Raw genomic sequence first — 25,859 nt, forward strand, 5'->3', positions numbered from 1 at the left:
TTTTGTAAGATTTTTAGTTCCAAATTTTTCTCTCTCCTCCCCCTCCCTAAAACAGCAAGTAGTCTGATCTGTAGATTATACATGTACAATCATGTTAAACATCTTCCCTCCTTAGTCACGTTGTGAAAGAATCAGAACAAAAGGGGAAAATGAGAAAGCAAAGATAAAAAACAAAAAAAGTGAAAATAGTCTGCTTCAATCTGCATTCAGACTCCATAGTTTTTGCTCTGTATGTAGTTAGCATTTTCCATCACTAACCTTTTGGAGTTGTCTTGAATCGTTGTATTGCTGAGAAGATCTAAGCCTAACGTACTTGATTGTTACACGGTGTTTCTGTTACTGTGTACCGTGTTCTTCTGGTTTTGCTCACTTCACTTGGTATCAGTTCATGTAAGTCTTTCCAGGTTTTTCTGAAATGTGCCTGCTTATCATTTCTTATAACACAATTGTATTCCATTATATTTGTATGCCACAACTTGTTCAGCCATTCCCCAAGTGATGGGCATCCCTTCAATTTCCAATTCTTTGCCACCACAGAAAAAAACTGCTATAAATATTTTTGTACATGTAGGTTCCTTTTCCCTTTTTTATGATTTCTTTGGTATATAGACCTACTAGTGGTATTGGTGGATCAAAGGTTATATGCACAGTTTTATAGGCCATAGTCAAAGGATATAAACAGACACTTCTCCTAAGAACTGTAGACTGCTCCACATAATATTAAGAAACATAAGTGAAAACAACAAGAATTTCACTTCATAAATTGGCAAAGATGTCAAATAGGGCCTTGTCAAAATAGATTTGTACAAAGACAGGAACAGTAATACATTGTTGGTAAAACTATAAATTGGTGCGACCTTCTGAAAAGCAATTTCGAATTATTTGAAAGAAATGATTATGATGTCCATCTATTCCCTTTGACAGAGATCCCACTGCTAGACATATATCCCAAGGAAGTCAATGACAAAAAGAAAAGTCCCATATACTCTGAACTATTTTATACCACCACTTTTTTGTAGTAGCAAAGAACTGGAAATCAGCAAAAGGATAAGTTATAGTATGTAAAAAAATGTTGTATTACTGAACTAGAAGTAACTGACTATGCTGAATACAGGGAACATTGGAAGACACAGAAATTGATACAAAGTAAAGTAAGCAGAAGCAGAGAAAGCAATTCCCCTTCCTCTTTAATCTTCAACCTCTTCCTAACTACTGGTTCTTTCCCTGTTGTTTTCAACCATTCCCAAGTTTCCTACATCCTTTACTAGACCAAACCACTTACTCAAGCTTTCATCTTATATGAACCCAAGACTTTAGGAGGATATCTACCCCAAGCAGGTGAAAACTTCAGGGGAATGGGCAGATGAGAAATCTTTGCAGAAGCAAGCACTGTGGAGCCCTTAAAGTTTGGTCAGACATCAAAGACACCAAGATCATCCACTGTATCCCAGGCTATATCACCAATCATCCTGACTTTTGTCTTGTTACTGAACTTTGCTGACTCAAGGAAAGAGTAAGGCAGACACCTTTTGCAACTCTGCCTCACTTAAATCCAATTCACACACAAGTCAAGACATCACCCTGTGATTTTCACTGGTCCTCTTCAAAAATGAAGGAACAACCCAGACCATAGGTGCTAATAAATGCTTGATGATTGAATAACTCCAATTGTAGCTGAAAGAACAAAATAATTAAAACTGAATGTTGTGAAATTATAATGACCACACTTTGCCCCAAAGAAGAGATATAAGAAGATACCTCTCATCTTCTTTGAGGACCGAATACGAAACACCGCAAATATTGTCACTTTTTTAATAAGCTGCTTAGTTTTTCTGAAATTTTTTTTATTATCTATAATAGATATATCTCTAGAAAAAGAAAAGATGCAAATATATACATAAAAATTTTTTAATTAAAAAAGATTTTAAATAAAACAGCAATCCTTGATTAAGAAATTTTGAGAAATTTCAAGTCTTAACATCATAGCAACTGATCACAGAATTATAGAATCTTCAGAACTGGAAGGATCCCCTTAACACATTATTTACTTCAATTTCTGCCTAAAATACCAATGAGGAAGTGGCAGTGTGGTGCTGTCTGAGTAAAAGGCTATCTAGGCTATAGCCTTGTACAACTTATAATGTATTAGGTAGGGAACCACCTAAAAAAGAGGCATGTACCTCCACACCCCACCTACCCCAACTCTATGGATTGAAAGAGGTAGGAGAAAAAACAGCCAAGTGTTTGAAGGACTGTATAAATAAGACTTGTTTCTGGTTGATCCCATGGTGTAGAATTAAGAACAGTGGATAAAACTTGTAGAGAAGTAACTTAAATTTATCTCAGGAAAAATTTCCTAATAGTTATATCTATCCAAAAGGGAAGGGATTTCTCCAGGAGACGGCAGGTAGCTTCCTAACTCCTCTCTGAGTGCAATCTCTCCTCTATCCAATGTATCTTTTGTATATCTACCAAAATTATCCTCCTAATGTATAGGTTTGAGAATATTTGACCTCTATTGCAACCTGTACTTGAATGTGGAAGGAAACAATTTTTTAAAAAATCAGTGTGGGAATTTGTTTCACTTAACAATTCATAATTGTTACAAGATTCCCCACCATTGGAAGGAGGGAGAGATAGAGAACAGGGTAAAGAATAGCAAGTTACTCCACCCCCCCAAAATAAGAGTCAATGAAGCATTTTTAAAATAGAAGCACAGAGGGAAATAACAGGTAGGACAGCTTTCATTAATAATGATTTGCAGTTTTATGTACAATTTTCTTTCTGTTCTACAGAAATGTAATTTTATTTGGTGTTTAAATTCAGTTTTAAAAAAGGGAGGGAGGAAGGATCTTCACTTAAAATATTTAATCCCTTTTAATCATAACCTATGTAGTCAGCCAGACTTTGCTTGAAGATCAGTAGTGAGTAGTGAGCCTAGGGAACTATATTCTACCACTGGATAGCCTTAACTGTTAAGAAGTCTTTTCCTTAATATCCATTCAAAATTTGTCTCTTTGGGATTTCTGTCTTTTGTAGCCAAGTAGAACAAGTCTATTGACAGATGTTCAAATACCTGCAGACAATTTTGAGGTGCTTCTCAAGTCTTCTTTCAATATATGAAAAACCAAGTAGATGGAATAGGCTGTGGCCAGTCCACTAAATTAGTACTACCTAAGGTAGGAACTGCAGATGAGCACTGAAGTGGGTGCAGAACTAGAAAGAAGGAAGATAATCGGCTACATTGCATATGCTACAGGCTTTGGGGCTTTATATAATAACAAGAAGCTTCCTGACACAAAAACCAATGTTTTTTTTTCTCATGAAAAATCTATTATTTTAAATACTTCTCCCTGAATTCAGTCAAGTCAACCAGCATAATTAAATGGAGGGTACACCCACATTTTTAAGTTCACAGATTCATTAAAGTATTAATGAATACCTCTTTGTCAGATTTTAGAATCATATTGATATTTCTCACCTTATAGAGTAGATATTCCTGAAAAACTGGATTCATCAGAGTTCCTCTGGTACAGTGCTTTAAAAAGGAGAGTCAAAAGGTTTGGGTTTCTTGAAAATTGGTTTTATAAGAGGATTTACGCCTGAAATTATCTGTTCCATAAATTTGGATTTTAGGTAATTTGTAGACAGTGCACAATTTTATATTTATAGCTATATTACCTCTTCTAAAGCCTTATTCTGATACACACCAAAGAATGGAGAAGAATGCATTCCTGAAAGTTGTTGTGTTTGCCCTTCATTCTCAAAGAAAACCATGACATTAAGATGATGACTTGACTTTGATTTGAGTTAGGGAGGCTGTGCAAGGTCACCAACCTCACTTTCTTCTCCTAAGCCATCTGGGTCCAGTGGCCTGATATTCATCAGGATGCAATAGGCCTTGTGTCCATTCAGGCTAAGGCCTTAAAGCATTCTCACTTTGAGTGAGATACACCCAATGAATAGGCTTCTTTAAGTAGTTGCTCAAGGGATGACCCCTTTAATAAAAAAAAAAAAAAAAAAAAAAAAAGAAAAAGACTGGGAGGGGAAGACCCTCAGGGTTTCTGGGTAAAAGAGAAACAATCTTGGCAGGGCATATCTGGTAGATTGCACCAAACTAGAAAGATTTTTAGCATGGGCCCAGCAATGTTCTGAGCAGTCATTGACTAGTCACAGTGCCCTGAGGTTAAAATACAGGTCAATGGATGGTGTTTCCAAATAAACGAAACCAATCTTTTGAAGAATTAAAGAATAGCTACGTTAATTTGTATATGTGTTCTATGTCGCGCAATTTTTTTGTGCATGTTTAATTGTGTCTCCACTACTGGAAGTTCATTAAGAGAAAGGACTGTTAATATTTCTGCCTTTCTTTAAATGTGTGTCAAGTCAACAAGCACTTACTAAACACTTACTATGTGTAAGATATTGTGTAAGGAACAGGGGATACAAAGAAAGGCAAAAGGCAGTTGGTGTTCAAGGAGCTAAGTCTAATGGGTATGATTTTAGAACAAGCAACAGTCATTCAAAAATGTTTTTAACTGATTGGCTCGGAAATAAGAACCTGTGGAGGAGATTCTTAAGAGGAGGAGAAAAAAACAAACAACAAACCTGATATTCTTGTAGAAGCTAAAGAGAAAACAGTCCTAAGACTGAGAATATGAATATGTATTATCAGAGACCATAAACTGATGAGTATTTTTTGTTTAACCATATTTATTTAAATTCTGAAGTGAAAGCTTGATGGTGGACAAATACTGTTTGTTGTTTATTCTAGGCTTTAGTAAAAGTTAGATACTACTCTACAGAACTTTTAAGTGAGATCTTATCACAGACAAATGTCGTGTACTAAAAGCCAGTTTATCCCTTTTAGTATATGTACTTCTTTATTTTTTATTTTTTTTAGTATATGTACTTCTGACAAACAAGTACGCATAGCCTAGAAGTAATAGTTCTAGTGTATGCTAAATCTCTTAAGTGTACAGCTTCTGTGAGTTTTTGAATATCAGTTCAAATACTTTCCTAACAACAAATCTAACCTCTTATATGGTATATTGAAAATTAGTTAAGAGATCATATTACAACACAGATAATATTTAACCCCTCTGATAATCAGAAGTTACTGGTGTAGTAGGTTGAGAAACTTAATTTTTTAAAAATTAGCTGGGAAAGCAAGCTCAGAGAAAGAACAAGAGAATTTTAACCTTTCTTAAGTACTTGGGGCAGTTTAAGTGCTTAGGAAATGTTTTTTCATTCACTTATTGTACAAGAATATGTTAATATTTTATAGGGGTTTAGGTTGAGCAGGTTAATTATTTTTCTCACTTTGTAAAGCAATTTTTTTTTTAGGCAAAAGGGTATTCTTTTGGCTAATATTTCACAATCATAGACTTACTTAAGCATCCAGATAGTCTCTTTTAATTGAACAGAAGTGCTTGAATTCTAAATCATTACCAGTGTCTTGATTTCCCTTATTTTTGAAGTAAATGAAATTTGTAAACAGAAAACAGTGCGGTAATCAGAATAAAAAGATTGGATATCCATGTTTGAGCACCCATCTTTCCCTGAAAATAACTCTTATCACTGTCATGTCTTTCTTTGACCTTTTGAGGGTATATTCTCAGTAGTTTGGTTGTTCAAAAGATATGAACACTTTCGCTCCCACTTGTTTTCCAGAATAGTTGGGCTATTGCACAGCTTTATCAATAGCATGTTAATTTGTCCCTCTTTGGGGGGGAGGCAGCTCATGGTCAGATTTGTACTCTGGTTCTCTTGAATCCAGGGCTGCTGCTCTATCCCCTGTGTCATCTTGTCCCAATTTGTCTGTCTTTTGACTACTTCACTAACATTATTTCTGGTTTCTGTCATTTTGGTTAATTTGCTAGTATGGAGAAACCTCAGTTTTTTTTTTGTTTTTGTAATCAGTGACTTACCAGTCTTTTATGTGATAGTTTTGAAAGTTTTGTTCACCTCCTTTGTTAGACTACTTATCTATTTGGACCTGGATATTGGTTATGTATGTGTGTAAATTCCATTATATATTTTGGATATCACACTTGCTTCAGAGATAATTGATCCCCGTCCACTGCTGCTTTTTAATAGCTGCACTGATTTTGTTCATGCACAAATTTTAAATTTATGTAATTGAAATTGTCTTTCTCTTTCTGATTATCCTTTGTTTAGTTGAGAATTCTATCAGGCATATTGATAAAGTTACATCCTTTTGGACATATGTATCTGTGTGTACGTATATCTTAATGTGATATTTATATGTAAATGATATGCAATAGCCAGATTTGCCACTGATATGTTCCATTCCCTACATATATATAGATGGACATGAGTACTTGTAATATTTCTTCTTTTCTATTTTAAATTGCTTTTACTTTCTTGTGACTTATACATACTTTCATTGTAGTGTTCCTGACTGGATTGATTTCAGTATTTGTCAAAATAGTTGAAATTCTGGGGCAGTTAAATGACCTGTAAAGAAAAAAAGAACAGAATATTTGAAATCAGAATTTTTGGTCACAATAAATGTGGAATACCTTGTAGGGGGAGACAAAACTCTTTCCCTCAGTGGTATGCATTAAATCTCTATTTGTAAAGCTACTTTTTCACCTCTGCTTAAAAGAATATAGGGGAACCAAATTTAGAAGAATAATTTAATCTTGAGTAGACTTTCTTAGTGTTTTATATATATATATATATATATATATATATGTATATACTATGATATATTTTGTAGAAATGTTGAGGATATGACTGGGAAAGAGCTAGAAAGACAGCATTTTGCAAGAAACTTTGTTGTATCCCCACAGCAGTTTTGGTTTTGAATTCAAAGAAAATTAGATATTTTACTACCACTATTTTTTTTTTAAACAGGGCTACACATCATTTTGGAATGACTGTATATCATCTGGATTACGGGGCTGTATGTTAATTGAATTAGCTTTGAGAGGGCGCCTTCAACTAGAGGCATGTGGAATGAGGCGCAAAAGTCTTTTAACAAGAAAGGTAAGAGAAAGGGTATTTTTGTTTAGAGTTTGGATAAGAATAAACATGGAAACTGTTTCCAAATGAAAAAGATTACTACTAATAGACCTTCCTGAAATCAAAGAAGAAACCTTTTTTCTCTCTGTCAAACTCATATGTGATGTAGCTAAACATTGGTTCACTTAAATTCAAGTATGTTTCTAACATCTGAAAGTACTGTGTATCCATCCTTTTTTGCCTGAAGAAGATTCCAAGCTCTATTAGGTTTTTGCTTTATAATGTATTTCATTTCATTAAACTAAATTAGCACAGGTCTTTTCATAGAGATTATGAACTATAATTACTGCTTTTGAAATCATAATTCTAAGGGAACTGGCAAAACATTAATTTTTCCTACAAAAGTTTGCTGTTCATGAGCCAGCTATCCTGTTTCTATTTATCTTTTTTAGTAACATTTGAATGCTTTCCAGAATTCAGCTTTCAACACTCTAAGAATTAAGTCTCTGTGTAGGTAGACAGATCTTACTTCTCTTGATGTAATGAAAGTGTTCAGTGTTGGTTACACTCTGTAGTTGGTCTTTCACCCCTTTTCTTTTCCTCCTCTTCTTAAAGCAGAGTATAGTGCCTTGGATTTTTCTCAGAAAATTCTAAAATGTTCCTGAATATAATAAGACCATATTTATTTTGTGTAATCTGCATTTTGCCACATTCCTTAGTAGGAGGTGGTTTGGTTTTTTTTTTTTTTTGAGGGAAAGTTTAAAACAACACCCTCTTAAAATTAAATTTGATATATTTACATATGTATATATGAAATGAATACTTCTGTGTTGTAGAGATTCTTGATATTTTTTAGCACTCAGAATTCTTGTAAATAAAAATGTGGCACAATTAGAAAATGTGGAGTCATTTTCTTCTTGTAGGGGAAGAGCTAGGTAGGGACCACAAAATCTTCTCTGTCCAGTTCCTAGAATTGGCTCCTTGCCTAAATTACCTCCACTCCTAAAACCAGAACTATTTGTTTGTGTAAAAAATTTTTTTTCTGTGTAAAAGTTATACTGTTCATTTTTGTAAGTAATACTATTTCATGGTTTTTCTATAGTGCCTGATAGAAATTTGTGTTAACCACCCTCATTTTAAAAATGAGAACACTTCTGGTAAGATTGTTAAAGGGGCACTAACAGTCATTCATACCTTAATGTTAGTTAATTTAATTATATTATTTTTCTCTTAACATCACAGAATCTCAGGATTAAAAGAGATCTCAAACACTATCTAATCAAATCTACATCTAAGCAGGAATTCTTTTTGTAACATATTCAAAGATGTAATAATTGAGTTTTTGCTTGGAGTCTTCTAATAAGGAGAAACCTGTTTTCACTTTCCATTACATTTAAACCTAAATTTTCCTGTTCATAATGTCTAACCACTGCTCTTAATCCTCTGGAACAAAACAAATCTAATCCCTCTTCTGCAAAATAGCCCATTGGAATCATTGCTACTTAGGGTAAACAGGTTCTTTAGCCAGTCCTCATGTCACAAGCTGTAGGCCCATTATTACCATCTTTGTTTACCTCCTTTAAAGATTGACCTCCATGTCCTTCCTAAAATGTGACACCCAGACATGAAGTTTCCTAAGAGTAATTTGATTAAAGAATATGAAGCTGGTGAAAAGTAGGAGATCCTGCATTATAGGAGAAGAAGTACTTACAGAGTCAGGGCACAATTCAAATCCTGTCTCCGACAGCTTGCTGCTTGTGTGACTTTGGGCAAGTCACTTAATTTCCGTTGGCCTCAATTGTAAAATATGGGGGGAATTGGCCTGTTGCCAGGTCCCTCCCTTCCAGTTCTAGATGTGTGAATTGTGAAAAACTAAGGCTGAGGTTCAAGAGAGGAAAAAAGGAGGGAAAATTAAGCAGTGACGGTGTCTTTGATGAAAGTATGAAGTCAAATTTTTTTGAAGTATAATATGTTAAAACATTTATGGTATTTTAATACTTAGCAAACTTAGAGTAACTATGAGGCACTCAGTTCCTACCGTTCTCTTTTATGCTAATTTCCTAAGTGACTTGAGAGATGTAGTTTTCTTTTCTAGATTTCTTTTAAAATTTCAAACACTTAAAAAAAAAGATGTTAGTGATAATTGTATAGCACTTTTATGTTTTAAAAATATTCTTGACGTTTTAAGATTATTTTTCTTTTTCAGATTGAATTCCATCTACAGAAGAATGTAAATAATTCTTATCCTAAGTCTTTTGCTCCAAACCGTTTTCATACAAATATGTGTTGAAGATTGATTCTGTTACCATTCAATCTTGACTTTTATATGTAGTTTTAAAAGAGAGGAGAGGTTATTGGATTTTAAGGATACATGAGAACAATTTGGAAATAAAAATAAAATGTTTAATTTCTTGCTAATTTATAAGCTTTTTTTAATGCAAAGCTTTAAAGCTTTTTCTTTTAATTTTATCATTGACTAATTGGAATCAGACATGTATATGTATGTGTGTGTGTATATATATATATATATATTTTGTGGATCAGAATACCTCTTTGGAAGAATTGCTTTAAGTGATATCTGTGAAATTACTGATTTAACATATTTTGTTCGATTACTTAGATTAAGTATGTGTTATGTTTTGGGAAGATACCTATCAAAAAATTGAGAACTTTAAAAGTTTTGTATGTGAATTGATTAGCTCCAGTTGTTTGGATTCCCTCATTTGGAAAACTTATGTATTATATGACTTTAGAGACACTCAGGAACTTGCGTTTTCAGTGGTATGGGCTTTCTTTTTACCTATACAGATCACAGAACTTTAGTAGATGTTTCTGAGTTGTTGTGACCAAAGAATATCATATTGACTTAGGGCAGGAAAGTGCCTCTTGCTCTCAAAGGCCATGTCAGCAGGGTCATAATTCTGATAGATCCTATTAAGCCAAAAAGACTTCAAGTGTAGGTGATGGACCTATCTAGTTTACCGAGATTCATCAACAGAAGGCACATTTTAGACCCTCAGACAATAATTATTGCAGGAAAGGGAAATAATTTATGTGTTTCCTATGTACCAAGAACTTTGCTAATCCCTGGGGGAAATGTGAGCAAAGTCCTTGTTCTCATTGAGTTCTAATATTTTAGTGTGGAAGGTATGTTGTAAAGGGTGATAGCAAGGCTTGGTGACCCGATACATTGGACTCTTAAGGGGTGCACAGCAAGGTCAGTGGCCTGACTGCAGACTCCTCCATTTGCCCATTAAGGAGTATATGGCCCTCAGTACTGTTTGAAGAGTAAGTCCAAGTATTTCTTCACTGTGGGCTTTGTTACCTGCCCTGGGTAGATAGGCTCACAGTGCAGCAGGAGTCACACTGATGCTGCCTCCCTGGGGCCTGCTACTCCTACGACCTCTGGCAGACAGACACACAGTCAGCCTCTCTTGCTGCCATGGTGGAGCCTCTGTTAAAGAGAAGGGGATTATGGCATCTGAGGAAGAGGAGCATTTGTGGTAACCAAGGCCTGACTTGCCTGAGACATAATAACATAACATTTAATAAAGCAAAATTTTTTTAATTAAACATTTAAAAGAAATTTCTGATTCACAAGTGACAAGCCACAAAATATTAGTCACAAGTAGAGTTATTTTTCTGTGGTCCAATATGGTTTAAGTGTTACTAGACTGTTGGCTTTTGGAGGGCAGGAATCGTGTATTTTTCTTATATCTGTTAAGTACCTTTCTTAGTATATTAAGGAACAACATGAATTTTTAATGAAGAGAGAGACCTGAGTTCCATTAGCCTTTGACAATTAACTAGTTTTATAATCCTGGGCAAGTCAAAGTCTGAGCCAGACTTTCCTGGTCTGTAAAATGGGATAACAGTGCTTGCATTATTTTTATGAGAATCAGATGAGGTGATGCTTGTAAAAAGTTTATTGCAGATTTTAATTGGCTGTTTAAAAAAGAGGTGCTGCAATTGCATGTAACAGTGCTGCTATTCAGTTTCCTTTCCCAATATTTTACAGCCCGATAACAGGCGATCCTTGATTACCCAGACCCTTTTTGAATGAATACAAGCAAAACTGAACTCATTATCTTTATCCCTAAACCCTCCCACTTTGCAGTATTCCCATCTTCTGCCAAGGGCCCCACCATCCTACTCCCTCAGGCTCAAAACCTAGGTGACACCCATGACTCCTTATTGCCTTTTATCCCACCTGTAACTAGTTTGTTGCCTAGGCCTTTTATTTCTGCTATACTCTTGCATATGCCTTATTGAGGCTGAATTTCTACACTAGCCTACTGGTTGGTCTGATGGCCACACCGTTCTCCCCACTCCAGTCCATTCGTCATTCAGCCACCAAAGTGACTTTGCTGAAATCAGGTCAGACCATGTCACCCCCCCAGTCCCCCCCCACTCAAAATAAGCTTCTGTGACTCACCTCCAGGATCAAATATACAATCTTTGGTGATAATAGCCCTTCAGAACCGAGGTCCGCGCCCCCAACCCCAATTTCAAGTCTTCTTACATCTTCCTCTCTTCCCTGCTCCCCATTTACTCTGCTATTCAGTGACGCTAAGCTCTTTGTTGTTGCCTGAATGGGCTATTCCTTTGTGCCTGGAATGCTGTATTCTTCATTTTCACCTCTTGGCTTTCCTGGCCTCTTTCAAGACCCACCCAAAATCCTAACTTCTACTGGAACCTTATCCTAATTCTAGTGCTTATTTTAAATATTTATTTTTCCTGTACATAGCTTATTTGTACATATTTGTTTGCATTTTGGCTCCCTCATATTGTGAGCTTGAGGGTAGGGACTGTTTTGTCTTTTTTTGCATTTCTAGAACATAGGCTTATTGCTTGTCTGAATGAATGAAAAGCAATTTATTAAGCCCTCATTTTATTCCAAGCTCTGAGCTAAGCTCAGGGGATGCATATTCAAAATCAAGATAGTCCCTACCCTCAAAGACTTTACATTCTAGTGCTGGAGACAAATAAAAGCCTGGTGACTAAAGATGTTCTAGGGCCAGTTACAGTGATGATGCATAGAACCAAAGGTTAGTCTTTATATTTAACCTTTGATTACAGTTTTCTGAACTAGAGGTGGAGGCACTTGGTGCAGAGGGAAGATGAGGCTGCATGGTTCACAGGAATTCTTAATTATAATTCTGGGCAACTTCGGATTTAGTAAATGGAGAAAAGAAAGTATATGATTACAGTTTGTCTTTCCTTTTCACTTTCCTTAGAACAGTACACTGACTTTAATGTTTATAAAAGATGATTTACTAAAAAGCAGTATAGGGAAAACTTGGAGAGAAGTGGGATCATGGTAAATAAAAAGGGATGAAGGTTTCAGGTTGGAAGTTGTTATTGTTTCGTCTTTTATCTGAGCACTAATTAATTATAGAGACTATTCTTTGGGTTAGCTAGGTGACAAAAGTAGTTAGAGCACTGGGCCTGGAGTCAGGAAGATTCATCCTGAACTCAAATCTGGCTTCAGATGGTTACTGGGTATGTGACTCTAGGTAAGTTACTTACCCCTGTTTGCTGCCTCAGTCCCTCATCTGTAAAATGAGCTGCATTAGGAAATAGCAGACCACTCTACTATCTTTGCCAAGAAAACCCTAAATGGAATCATGAAGAGTTGGACATGACTAAACAACAAAAATTCTTTTTAGACTTTCTCTTGCCTTACCTGTTCTACCTGGACTTTTTGCTTTGTTTTCTCACCTTTGTTTTTCTTTTCTTGCTGAGGTTTTGGCAAGTGAGTTTGCTTATATGGCAAAGCTGTTTGTGTGCCCAGACTCTGGAATATACTTTTTTTGGGTATCAGTTATTGATGTAGTCTGGTTTCCATATCCCTTGTGAAGTCTTTTAGCTTGGTAATTTCTCCAGTTGCTTTTTGGTATATCGATGAGAAGCAACATTATGCAGTGAATGTAAAGTTTCATTTTTGGAGTCAGAAGGACAAGGGTTCAAGTCCTGCTTTTGAGAGAGAGATAGAGACAATACATGAATGACACTCCATTACGCAAACCTGTCAGTGCCCCAGTGAAGACTTAACAGATAACTCGCCAATCTTAATTAGTCACAGGTCCAGACAAAATAGAAACATCTAAACCTAAAACCAAATCTAAAAAAGACCCTATGTCTTCTCTAAGTCTTAGAGAAGAAACTTTTCTCACACCTTGAATATGCATGAGAAAATTCTTCCTTAAATGAAAAGGTATTTTTTTAGTGCTTACTATGTGCCAAGTTAATTTTGGGGGATATAAAAGCCAAGCCAGAATCTTCCTTCACAAAGCTTAAATTCTTGAAAGAATAAACCCCAGGGTGTCCCCAAAGTTAAAAATTTTAATTGCTTAAACACAACATCAAGATGTAGGACATCATGTGCAGTTACTATACATACATGTAAATATGGATACACATATACATATATATTTATGTATATGCATGTATATGTAATATATAGTGTAAGTTTGAAAGGGGTTAAATGCATAGGTCAAACTTGACCCAACAGATTGAGATGGGAGGCAGATCACTGAGGGGAGGGGAGATCAGAAAAGCTATAATGGAGGAGGTAACAGCTGAGTTATTCCAGAGATGGTGGATGAAGAGTGGTAATAAAGGAAATAGACAAATATCAAGAAAGCAATTTATATATGAGAATTGGAAGGAATCTTGGAGATCCTCTGATGCAACTTTTTTATATTATAAAATGAGATTAACAAAGGGTAAGTGACTGATTTTAAGGTCATAGAAGCATTTAGTAGAATACTCAGTATTCTACTTTTGCAGAGGGCTATTCCATATTTGTTATTTTTTAAATAAATTTTTGAAAATTTAAAATCTAAATCTTAAATTTAAAGAATTTTTTTTTTAAAGAAAAAGAGGGAGAAAAACAGCAAAACCAGCGTTCCATAATTATGTACTTCCTCCCTCTGTAGAAAAGTTGTGCATAGTATCTTCTAATATCCCTTCTCTGGGGCCTTTCCTCTGAAATTTTGCAACATTCACTTTTGGCTTTTATTGTTTTTTTCTTTTTACATTTGTATATTGTATATATATAATTATATGTAATTTGTGTTATTGCATTTGTACATTGTTTTCTTGGCTTTGCTTACTTCATTTTACATCTAATCAATTCATATAAATCTTTCTCTGCTTCTTTGCCTTCGTTTGTTATTTCTTTCAGCATAATATTCAATTACGTTCACATTACCAGAGTTTATTTGGCCATTCCCCAGTTAATCGGCATTTACTTTGTTTGCAATTCTTTGCTACCACAAAAAGGGTTACTGTATTTTTACACACATAGGAACTTTGACCTTTAAAATTGATTTCCATGGAGATATGCAGATATAGATATATATAGTCTTCGTAGTAGAATTTACTTGCATAATCCAAATTTTGGGATCCAGCTGAAGTTCTAATCTCTTTCCAATGACAGCCTTTTCTTCTCTGTCTCAGCACTTCCTTCCATATGTCCCTATGAATCCTGAACACTTTATCTTGTATTCCTCCCAATGATAATCACTTGTCCATCTCAAAGTGATGAATCATTGAGCCATATGTGGTACCTTCTTCTTCCTTCCTAAACTCTTTCCCTCTTCTCTTCTCCCTCCCATGGGGTCCTTTACACTGTTTTACTTTAAAATTCCTGTGACATAATATCAAATATTGACATATTGTCTCACCTGAGTGAGCATCCCCATTTCCTTTTTTTTAGCTGCCGTTATTGCTGGACATTTTTCTCCCTTTTTTGGGTCATTACTACTACCTCTCCCTTAAGTGTCTTTAAAGGTGCCTTCTCTATTAAAATTCTATGTAATGAGTTTTGGGCTTTTTATTTTAAAAAATAATTAGAAATAACCATCAATTAATATAGTGCTGCTGCTTAACTTAATAACTTTGTTAGGGGCATTTCTGGTTATTTAACTTAATATAGAGTCAATTTATCATGGTGCACACTTGTAATTCCTGGTGCTTGAGAGGCTAGTGGATCACTTGAATTCCTGAGTTCTGACCTTCAGTAGGCTTTATTGATTAGGTCTCCTGGTCAACCTCCAGGAGTGAGGGTTTACCTGGCTGCAAAAGAATTATCTAACCAGTCTAGGTTAGATTTTTAAATTTTAAAAATCTGCATTTTTTTTTCACTTATTGTTACTTCCCTTTAGGTGATTTGTAAGTCGGATGCTCCAACTGGGGATGTTTTACTTGATGAAGCTTTGAAACATGTTAAGGAAACTCAGCCTCCAGAAACAGTTCAGAACTGGATTGAACTGCTTAGTGGTAAGCCATAAAGATAAAATATGAACATTGAAGTTTGTTAACAGTTTTAAAAAAATTACTGTAGTTACTTGGAAATAATCTTGTTTCATAACTATAAGCAGATTTAAATAAATTATTGTGACACTTATGTAAACAGAACTTGAAAAGTTAGGCAATGAGTTGATATGATAATGGTTTTCATAATTTTTATTCTAGTGACCCTAGGTGTCTTGAGTGATTGGGGAAAGAATAGAAGTTGGAATTGACAATGGAATTTGTTTTGGGAAAAAAAAAATGTGTAAAATAATATAAAACTAAAAAAATTAGTTCATTTTGTAAATACTAGAAAATCGCATTGATTAGCTAAAATATGTCCTCTTTACATAAATCATAAATTGTGTGTGACTTTCCTTTTCTGACCTATCAGTATTCAAAGTATTTAAAACTGCTTATTTTCAAAGGTTTATAATTACTTTGAGGAATCGTCGTCTCTATGAGAATAAACTGGATTGTTAGCGTGTGACATGTATGTGTCTAGAAATGTTTCAAATGGGAAAAGCTGTTCAAAGATTCTTTCTTTTCCTCAATAATGTATCAGTTAAATAAAAAGAAAGAATTGTTATTGAATGATGCTTATCTATTCCAGCTTTATATCCTGAATAATTTAAACAGTCCAGCTGACTACAAACTTTGTCACTTGGAACAGAATCCGTTTTAGTCGAAAGTGTCTCATATGACAGTGTAATCTGTCTACGCTTGAAGAGAAGTAAAGAAAAATGTCACCGCTATACAGTGTATTTTTTTGTAAAGTATTTATAGCAAGAACTTTTAGATGGCTATAATTATAGGAATTTGGTTAGAATAGAAAGGCTTATACCTTTCATGTCTTTTATTATTGTGCATTAAGTTTATATTGAGTATAGCCAGTAAAACCAGTACCTCAGTCTTCATCTTCACCTAAAGTGTAGCATTTGATTGTCCCTAATGAGCTTTTAAGTTCTGATTATTAGAGGGAAGGTCATGCTACTGGATTTCTTAAAGACGCAAATTTAAGAATTGGTTAAATAACTCCTTTATTTAAAATAGAAAAGAATAAACAAGATTGCAGCATTGTCAAAGTTGGTGTTTGGTAAAATACTTGGTTTTATACTTTTTCTGAAATGTTGAAAGCTTCTAAGGAAACCATCTTTGAATCTATTTGGTAAAAGTTCTTTAACTTAAACCACTGATTTTATTTGTTACAGGAGAATAAATTTTTAATCCGTATTTAAAGATCATTGCTTACCTTCAGCATGGGGATTTTACAAAAGTCTTAATGATGAAATAACGTTTCAGAGGAAACATTATTGTACTTCCATAAGAAATCTTCCTAAGACCTTCCCAAGACAGTTTATCTACTGAGAGAGTTGGCTTTGAAACATGAGCGAAAAATAGGAGTAGCTTCTGCTTATTACTTTAGGATTTATATAGAGCAATTTTTATTTTTTTAAATTTGATTTTTTTCACTGAACAAAATATCTGTTTTCCTTCCACTGGAAAAAAAAAGAAAACAAAACTTTTGTAAAGTGCGTAGTCAAAGAAAACAAAGTCCTGCACTGGTCACGTACAAAAAATATGCTTCATTTTGCACTCTGAGTTCACTGCTTCTTTGTCAGGAGGTGGTAACAGCGTTCTGCAGTGCAGTTTTTCTTAATTCAGTATACAATTATATTGATTTTTCTTTTGGTTGCCGTATCACAGTTATTTCCAAATTTCCATCTAACATTCCTGTCATAACCTGTGAAGATGATCTTTTTAAACCTAAGCATAAGATTTTCGCATAACTTTTATTTTAGATTCATTCTTGTATTGTCACCTACCTAGATATTTTTTAATGATGATTTCTGTTAATCAGTTAGTTAGCTTTCTGTCCCAGATTTGCTTTACATGCAAATGTAATGCATTTGCTTCTATACCTTTATCTAAATCATTGATAAAAATGGTAGGCAGCAGAAGGCCAAGCACAAATCCCCTGGAAACTTCCAAGTTTACATAGAGCTTCTAACTTCCCTTCGCATCTGACCGTCCAGTTCTAAATCCACTTAATTGTACTATTGTGCAGCCTCTACCGTATCTCTCAATTTTTTGCTTAATTTTCTGGGGCCAAGAGTGTTGGACTTTATGCTTATGTTGAGCTTGTTGTTAACATCCAAGTAATGACTTGGATAAAATGTATGAAAAGCATGCTGGATGTTTTGGAGATTTACAAGAAGACATTTACCTGGAAGGGCTAGCTAACACATTGAATGGAAGAGTTGGGATAAAAGGATCTTGAGAGGCTAGGCAGGGGTTCCCAAAAGGGGCGATACTGCCCCCTGGGAGGTGTTGGGGGAGGGGATAGTAGCCTTGGGTGCCAGTGGAAGCATAAGGAAAGAAGAGAAGAGAATTTTTGAAAAACTGCATGTTTCATCTGTTGCATAGTACAGTTAAAGTTGTAGTAATCACATGATTTTCCAAATAAACACACAGAATGAAAGGTATAACTGATCAGTGGTCAAGTTCATCTACAGGTCTTAACTAGCAATTGGCTTGGAAGCGTGTTGTGCATTGTGGGAAAGTCTAGCATGCATAAGCAGAAATACGGGCGTGTAATGACTTGTTCACAGTGATACTATAGGGTTACATGACCCAGTATTACATCATCAAAATTTCAATGCAAGAAAACCCCCCAAATTTTTACAATAAATTATTAAATTTAAGATGCATCTTTTACAAATATATATATTTTATATTTTTTAAATGATGCATATTTCAAAAAAAATAACCATTAAAGGGTTAAAGAAAGTAGATTTTCCAGGGGGACTCCAAGTAATTTTTTTTAAAGGGGGTGGTAGGGCAAAAAACCTCTGGGCTATCTGAAAAATCTCTGGGTATTTTAGTGATGTGTGTGTTTAGTGTGATGTGTCAGCCAAAACAGATAATGAGATATTTGGCTGTTGTTTGACATTTGGGAGGTGATGCCATGGCATGCAAGTGAATTGGACTCTTCCTTCCTTCCTTCCTTCCTTCCTTCCTTCCTTCCTTCCTTCCTTCCTTCCTTCCTTCCTTCCTGTACGCATGCCTACGCCTATACTTGTGTGTGCTCTGCTCAAAGGAAATGTAAAAATTGCTGGAATCTTTTTTTCTTAAGGACCAAGCCTTAAACCCAAATCACTCTGACACTTATTGATTGGCCAACAAGTAGGTCAGAGACCAAGGCCTACTTAGTCATTGTTTGGGCCCTGATTGGCTCAGAGTGGATGTAAATAGCAGTTGTTTAGGTTTGGGCCCAAAACCCTAAGGGTTTTGCCCTGACAGATTGAATTTTTCTTTTTTTTTGTTTTGGACTAGTAAAGAGGCCATTCTCTGCCTCATTTAAACCTCATGTAACCTTAATTACTGAATGAGTATTGCCTCAGTCAAACTTATATTTGGCTACATTTAAGGGAACTATAACTTTCAGGAATAAGGAGATGATAGTCTTCCTGTACTATCCTTACATCCACACATTGTTAACTTGGAGCCTTTGAATTTGTTTTTTATTGTTTTGATGACTATTTCACTATAACTTTTCTTTGTCATTCTGTCTTTTATTTTATGCCTTTAAAACATTTTGAGAAAGGATCTGTAGGTTTCATTAGACTGCCAAGACAACCAACACACAAAAAAGCTTACGAACCCTTGGTCTAATCAGACTACATCTGGAGTATTATGTTTAATTGTGAGAGTCACAGTTGAAGAGAGGTAAGTTGGAAAGCATTCAGAAGAAGACAATTTTGTTGATAGGGAAGGGAAAGTATAGAATGGCTACCGATTTCCTTCTCCTCTTTATGGAAGGTGAAATCAGTTTATGTTTAGATCACCTTATCCCTTTTTACTTCACTAGTTGATTTCCACCCTGTGGGGTCTGCAAAGATGAATAACTAATCATCGTAGGTTTCATACAACTAATTATTCTTCAGAGTTTCAGAATTGTCATCTTATCTTAAATGATTAGGGAAGAGATGAAAAGAAATTAAAGTAGCCTAGAGTTATATGGTATGATTCAGCTGTACTACTTGGTAAAGTAATAATTACTTAGGACTTATATAAAAGGAGAGTTAGGTAATAGTCTTAACGTAGAACATATTGTTTGTGTGTGTGTGTGTATGTTGTGTTTTCCATCTTGTTGATCAGTTTGACAAACCCATGTCATGAAGCTTCTGGAAACTGAGGATGTTTAGCCTGTAGAAAAGAAGGCTAAGGAGTTAAAATGATGCTCTCCATAAGTATTGGAAGAACTATTCTATGGAAAGGGGATTAGACTTGTTCTTTTTGACTCTAGAAAACAACCAAAGCAACAGATGGGAACCAGATTTTAGGCTTGATGTCAGGAAGAACTTTCTAACTGTTAAAGCTGTCCGAAAGTGGAATGGGCTGTCTCACGCATGTTACCTTGGGAAGGTCATCAAGCAGAGAGATACTTGATTAACTGCTTATCAAGTATTCCCTTTCAATTCTAAATCTTATGAACTTTTATGTGTATCTCTACTATTTTGCAATTTTATTTAGTGGCAAAAATAAGAGTACTGATTTTCACAGGGCAGCTTTTCATAAATTTCTTGTTAGAAATTCTTAGGTGGGAATAATTCAATAAATCCCTTCTGTAACCAAAATTACAGCAGAACTAAAATCATTATCTGGTTTCTGGATAAGTATTAGTGATTTTATTTAGCAAAGCTTAAACACATTATGTTAAAATCCACTTCATTATAATGGAGTTCTTAGTGATTCAAAAAAAATTAGTTTTGCTATTCCTGTCATACCTTTGGTAACAATTGGATTTAGCAAATGTTTGTTAAGTGTCTAGTGGTCTGTGTATCCCACTGACTCATTTGTTTACAGAAGCTTTATTACTAAAGAAATAATATATGAAACATATGAGAGTGTTCTAGGATGTCAGAAAGGACTTATATTGTTAAATAGTGACACACAGACAGACACAGACACAGACACAGACACACACACACACACACCCCTTTACATTGAGTGTTTTACGTATCCCCTGAACTTTTTGAAAATTACTCCCATTCTACTGATTCAGCCTGTGGAGGTAACTTTTTCCACACTTTTGGTGGTTCTGAATCAGCAAACCTTTCCTAACCCTAGTACTCCTTGGCACGGAAACTTTCTCTTGTCTTGTTTTTCCAGGTGGGGCCGATTTGCCTCTCCTCACGCAGCCTGGGAGTCGTGTCTTGGTACTGGGCTTAGTGCACGCGCCCATTCAGAGTTTAGCCATAAATCCCATAATTGCATATAGCACAGGACTCAAGTGATCAAGTATTGAGTGTTCGCCAGCCTCAGCCTCTCCAACGGCAGAGACTGCTGACCTGTGCCATTGTGCCCATGTAATGCTGAGTTCTCTAAGGCTATGCCAGAAAAAAGAAATTCAAGGCCTGGGAGATTGTACTAAGCAGGGAAAGGCTTCGAATATGGTCCTTGAAATAGACCGCACTCTCTAAAGTTAACTTCAGGGAAGTATATCTCCAGTAAGTCTGGGTCCTTGGCATCCCATAAGCGAAATATTAAATGGCCCTAAAGATTTTATGGCATCCTTCCTATTCTTCAGCGAAAGTAACAGAGATGAAAAAGGATGCAGGAGATACCAAGAGTCACATAGATTTTAGACCTTTGACAAACATTTTAACCATTAGTAGCTTAAATATGTTGACCAGACTGTTGATATGATATTGGAAGGATAGAATCCCAAGAATATTGACATTCTCATGGCAAATGAAACCCAGAGATGGAAGAAAGTTGCAGTTAAGTGGGAGAGTAGCTCATAATTTTTTGTTTAGAGGCAAAGAAAGGAGTTATTAGAGTTGGTTTCATTATGCACCCAAATATAATATGAAACTTCATTTCATAAGAATTGTATCCCATCCTGCAATGTCATAACATTAACAAATGCAAAAAGAGCATTATGTTGCTAATTGTAGTTTTTGAATCAACATGTTGCAGAAGCTAAAAAAAAGAAAATTCAATGAAAAACTTTACAAGGTCTTCCAAATCAAGTCAACATATATTAATACTTCATGACTTCAACGCAAAAGTGGGCATAAGGGCATTGAAAAATTTTGGAAAGTGTGTTTAAGGACAAAGAAATTAGAGGACAAAGGCTTGTTGACTACTTCTTTGAGAAGAGAATCAGGAAGTAGTAGATATGGCAAGCACTACCCAGTATTCATAATAAAGTGTCTTATCTTAAAAGCCAGGAAATAACTAGTGACCTATGTAGGCATCATTTTCAAATCAAGTATCTGTCAAACAATTGGCTTACTTAGTGCTAAGCTAAAAATATCAAATTTTAGTAAGGAGTAAAGATGAAGCGTTAACCATAAACAGTTACAGTGCCTCCACTTGTCCTGTTCAGAGATTGATGGTGAAAAAATGGAAAAATGTAAAATGAAAAAGATATCAACATGGACCATAACAATTTCCTCTAGAAATTTAACTGATACAAAGCAAACATCACCGCAAGAAAACTTAAAAACCTCATAAATCACTTCAGTGAATACCTGATCTTCTTATCAGAGACATGACAGCTAAGGACTCCAATGATATAAAATATAAACTCACTTGCAGAATTTTGTAAAAGGAGATCATGGAAGACAAAGAACAGTTATTACTTCATAAAACAGTACTGCTAGAGTAGAAATGCTGAAAGTCTGGCACAATACTCAATTTGGCAGTCATTTTTTTTCGCTTGTTTAGAACCACAGTTAGATTGACAGTCTGTTTCAATGGACAAAATTATCTCTAGGTTACATCTGTTATGAAACTTAATATGATCTCTTGAAATAGAGCTAAATAGTACAGTGAAAAAAAGAACCTGGATTTGGAGTTACAGGGCTAGGGTTTGAAGCCCAGTTCTTTGGCTTTCTACTTTTATGACTTTGAGGTAAGTCACTAATATCTCTGGGCTTTGGTTTCCTTCCCTAAAAAATAAGCTTGTTTAGACCAGAGCAGGGATTTTTAACCTTTTTTTTGTGTCGTGGACTCTGTAAACCTGTGGACTTTCTCTGAGAATAATATTTTTAAATGCACAAAATAGAATACATAAGATTATAAAAACAACCTATTATATTGAAATACAGTTATCAAACTATTTCTAAAAGGTTATTGAATCTTAGGACTATATACTTGGACTTGATAATTATCCAAGGTGTACCTTCCATATTTGAATCTATGACTGATCCTGTGGATTTAAATTATTATTTGGTAACTGAGTGTGCTAAACATTGTACTAGGCTCTGGGAATATAAAGACACAATGTAACAGTTCTTGCTCTTGAGGAGCTCAATATTCTCTGGTCTTAGCAATAATTAGGATATTTCCTCAAATAATACAGATGTCAGCCCATCCATGCTTTCCATCTTGTGAGATATTTTCCTAATCCTTCCTCAGTTCTCCCAAATAAATTCATCATGGGAAGGGAGTCCATCCAGAGTTCTTGAAGCCTTTCTTGTTTTCTCCTATTGTCACAAGTATATTAGTGGAGTTGTTGGGCTATCCATCTAGAATCCCTTGTAGAATTTGCTTATTGACTTTATTTTTGACCTGCTTGCATCCACCATGGGCCTCACCATGAAGGAGTTGGACTGGAAGACCCCTAAGGTCCCTTCAGGCTCTTTGATGGTCTTTGTCTCTAATATACTGTTTGGATAAAACAATGGAAATATCACTAAAGAAGACAAACATGAGAGGAACAGCTGGACCAGGTACAGGTAGATGAAATTTGTGCTGGTGATGACACAATATTAAAAACACTAAGGAATCAGTTTCCCTCCCCTGAGAAAGAGGGGGAATATTCTAAATGACTAGAAAAAAAACAGAATTCAAAGGGTAAGTTCATGTTTTCAGATGACATACAATATTTCTCTTTCATCAAAGGTACACATTGATATGTGTGTACATACTAGAGACAAGAAAACAAAAAGAATTGTCCCTTCTCTCACAGGAGCTCACAGTCTAATGGGGGAGACAACAAAAGCAACTATGTGTGAACAGGGTGTATTGTACATGCAATAAATTGGAACGGGCAGATCAGGAAAGACTTCTTGTAGAAGGTAGGGTTTTAGCTGAGACTTGAAGCAAGGGAGGCCAAGAAGTAAGAGATGAAGAGAGAGAGCATTCTGTGTATGCGACATAGAGAGTAGAAATGTCTAGAGTCAGGAAATGTTCAAGGAGGCCAGTGTCACTGGATAACAGAATATGTGGGGGTAAGATATAAGAAGACTGAAAAGGTAGAGGAGGGCCAGGTTATGGAGGACTTCGTATGCTAAATAGGATTTTATTTTTGATCATGTAGATAATAGGACTGGGAGGGGAGTGAGTGTGTGTGTGTGTGTGTGTGTGTGTGTGTGTGTGACAGTGTCAAATCTGCACTTTAGGAATTTCAGTTTGAAAGTTGAGTAGAGAATTGACCAGAGTGTTGAGAGACTTGAGGCAGGGATACCAGCCAGAAGCTGTTGAAATAGTCCAGGCATGAAGTAATAAGGACCTGCACCAGGATAATGGCAGTGTTAGAGGAGATAAAGGAGCATATGTAAGATGTTACAAAGGTAAAAATGACAGGCTTGGACAAGGTATTGGATATGGCAGGGGGTGGGAGGTGAGTGAGCTGAGAATAATATCTAGGTTGTAAGCCTAGGTGACTGGGAGAATGGTGGGGATCCTGAACAGCAATAGGAAAGCTAAAAAGAAGGGAAGGCTTGAGGATAAAGATGTTTCTTTTTTGGATGTGTTTAAGATATCTATGGAACATTCAGTTTAAGATGTCGAATAGGAAGTCGGACGTGCAGGACAAGATTAGTAGAAAAAGGTTAGGGCTGAAAAGGTATATTTGGGAGTCAGCAAAGATATCATAATTGCCTTCTTGGGAGCTGATAAGATCATCAAATGAAATGGTATAGAGAAAAAAGAGAAAAGGGCTCAGAACAGAACCTTGCAGGACACCTATGGTTAGAGGGCATGATGCAGATGAAGATCCAACAAAGAAAGCCGAAAAAGAGCAGTTGTACATTAGGAAAAGAACCAAGACAGTAGTGTTGCAAAAACCTCTTATAGAGGAAAAGTGTGTATAAGACAAGAAGGCCATCAAGTCCCAAAGACTCTAAGAAGAGTTGAGTATTCAAAAGACTTTAGATTTGATGTCTAAGAGCTTGTTGGTAACATTGGAGAGAGTACTTTCAGTTTATATTTAGGTCACAATCAGACTGCAGATAATGAGAGGAAACAAAGTGAAGATGCCCATTAAATAACTTTTTCATGGAGTTTAGCTACAAAAGAGATGGAAGAGATATGTATGTGAGAGATGGATCCAGTGGAAGTTTTTGGAGGTTCAGGGGGATATGAGTATGTTTGAGCAGTTGGGAAGCAATTAGTAGACAGGGAGAGATTGAAGATTAATGACAGAATTAGGGATGATAGAGGAGGCAGTCACTAGAGAAGACAAGATGAGATGGAAACATTTGTACAGGTAGTAAGCCTTGGCATAAAGAGCCTCTTCATGTGAGACAGGTCAGGGAGGAGATAGTGGCTGAAGACATTTGTGAGAGATGAGGAGGGAAGAAGAGAATGACATCATTTGTTTCAGTGAGATATGAGGGCAAAGCTTTCCTCTGAGAGGATGGGGAAAGGGAGAGCCCTGGGAGGACATTCTACAAGATATATAAAGCTTTCTTCAGAAAAGCCACTATACTGAGTGGGATAGTGATTTGATTAAGGAATTATATAAGAGGGGTTTTCATTGGGGGGGAAAACCATAGTAAAATCTTTATAACAGACATGCTTAATTAACCAAGGTATTCCTATATTGGTCACATTCCACAATGTGTGTTTAGTTGATTGCCTAAGTGTCAGGAGGTAGGTATCATTTTTCATCATTGGCCCTCTGGAGTCATACTTGATTATTGCATTGATCATCAGGTTTTTAAATTTTCTGAAGTTTAGTTTTGCAGTTTTGTTGCTGTAAATTATTCTCCTGATCGGCCTCAGTCTGCATCAGCTAATACAAGACTTCCCAAGTTTCTCTGGAACCATGCCTTTCATCATCTTTTTTGTGGTACAATAGTATTCTATTACGTTTGTGTATGATAATTTATTCAGCCATTCTCCATTTGATGGGCACTCTCTGTTTCCCTTTCTTTGCCACCACAAATCCACAGTAGTTTTCCAAATTTATCTCACTTTAATCCCCTTCACTCACACTACAGTTCAGTCAAACTGGCCTTGTTGAAATACTTTTAACTTGAAATTTTTATTTCCCACCCCTCTGCTTTTAACTAGCTGTCTTCTCAGGCCTGGAATGTACGCTTGTCCTCACCTTTGTCTGTTATTCTAGCGTCTTTCTAAGCTCAGCTCAAGAACCATTTCTTACATGGGGATTTTGGTGATAAAACTACTAATGTTCTTCCCTTGTTGCAGTTGTATTTAGTTTTTCACATATGTGTATGGTTTACTTGGATAAAGCTCCTTTTAGCCTTTATATTCACCTTATTTAATACTATATACTTAATAAATACTTATTCATTGATCTGAATATG

General features: G+C 35.6%; 1 protein-coding gene across 1 annotated transcript in view; it reads left to right on the forward strand.

Moving 5' to 3' along the window:
- GOLPH3 (golgi phosphoprotein 3) overlaps window positions 1–25,859 on the forward strand; it is a 50,333-nt gene that overhangs the window by 15,095 nt on the left and 9,379 nt on the right. The window contains exons 2-3 of the mRNA XM_072605911.1: window positions 6,883–7,014; window positions 15,162–15,276. Of these exons, the coding sequence (XP_072462012.1) occupies window positions 6,883–7,014; window positions 15,162–15,276 (247 nt within the window). The remainder of the gene's footprint in view (window positions 1–6,882; window positions 7,015–15,161; window positions 15,277–25,859) is intronic.

The sequence above is a fragment of the Notamacropus eugenii genome, chromosome 4, assembly GCF_028372415.1.
Source record: "Notamacropus eugenii isolate mMacEug1 chromosome 4, mMacEug1.pri_v2, whole genome shotgun sequence".
Classification (NCBI taxonomy): domain Eukaryota; kingdom Metazoa; phylum Chordata; class Mammalia; order Diprotodontia; family Macropodidae; genus Notamacropus; species Notamacropus eugenii.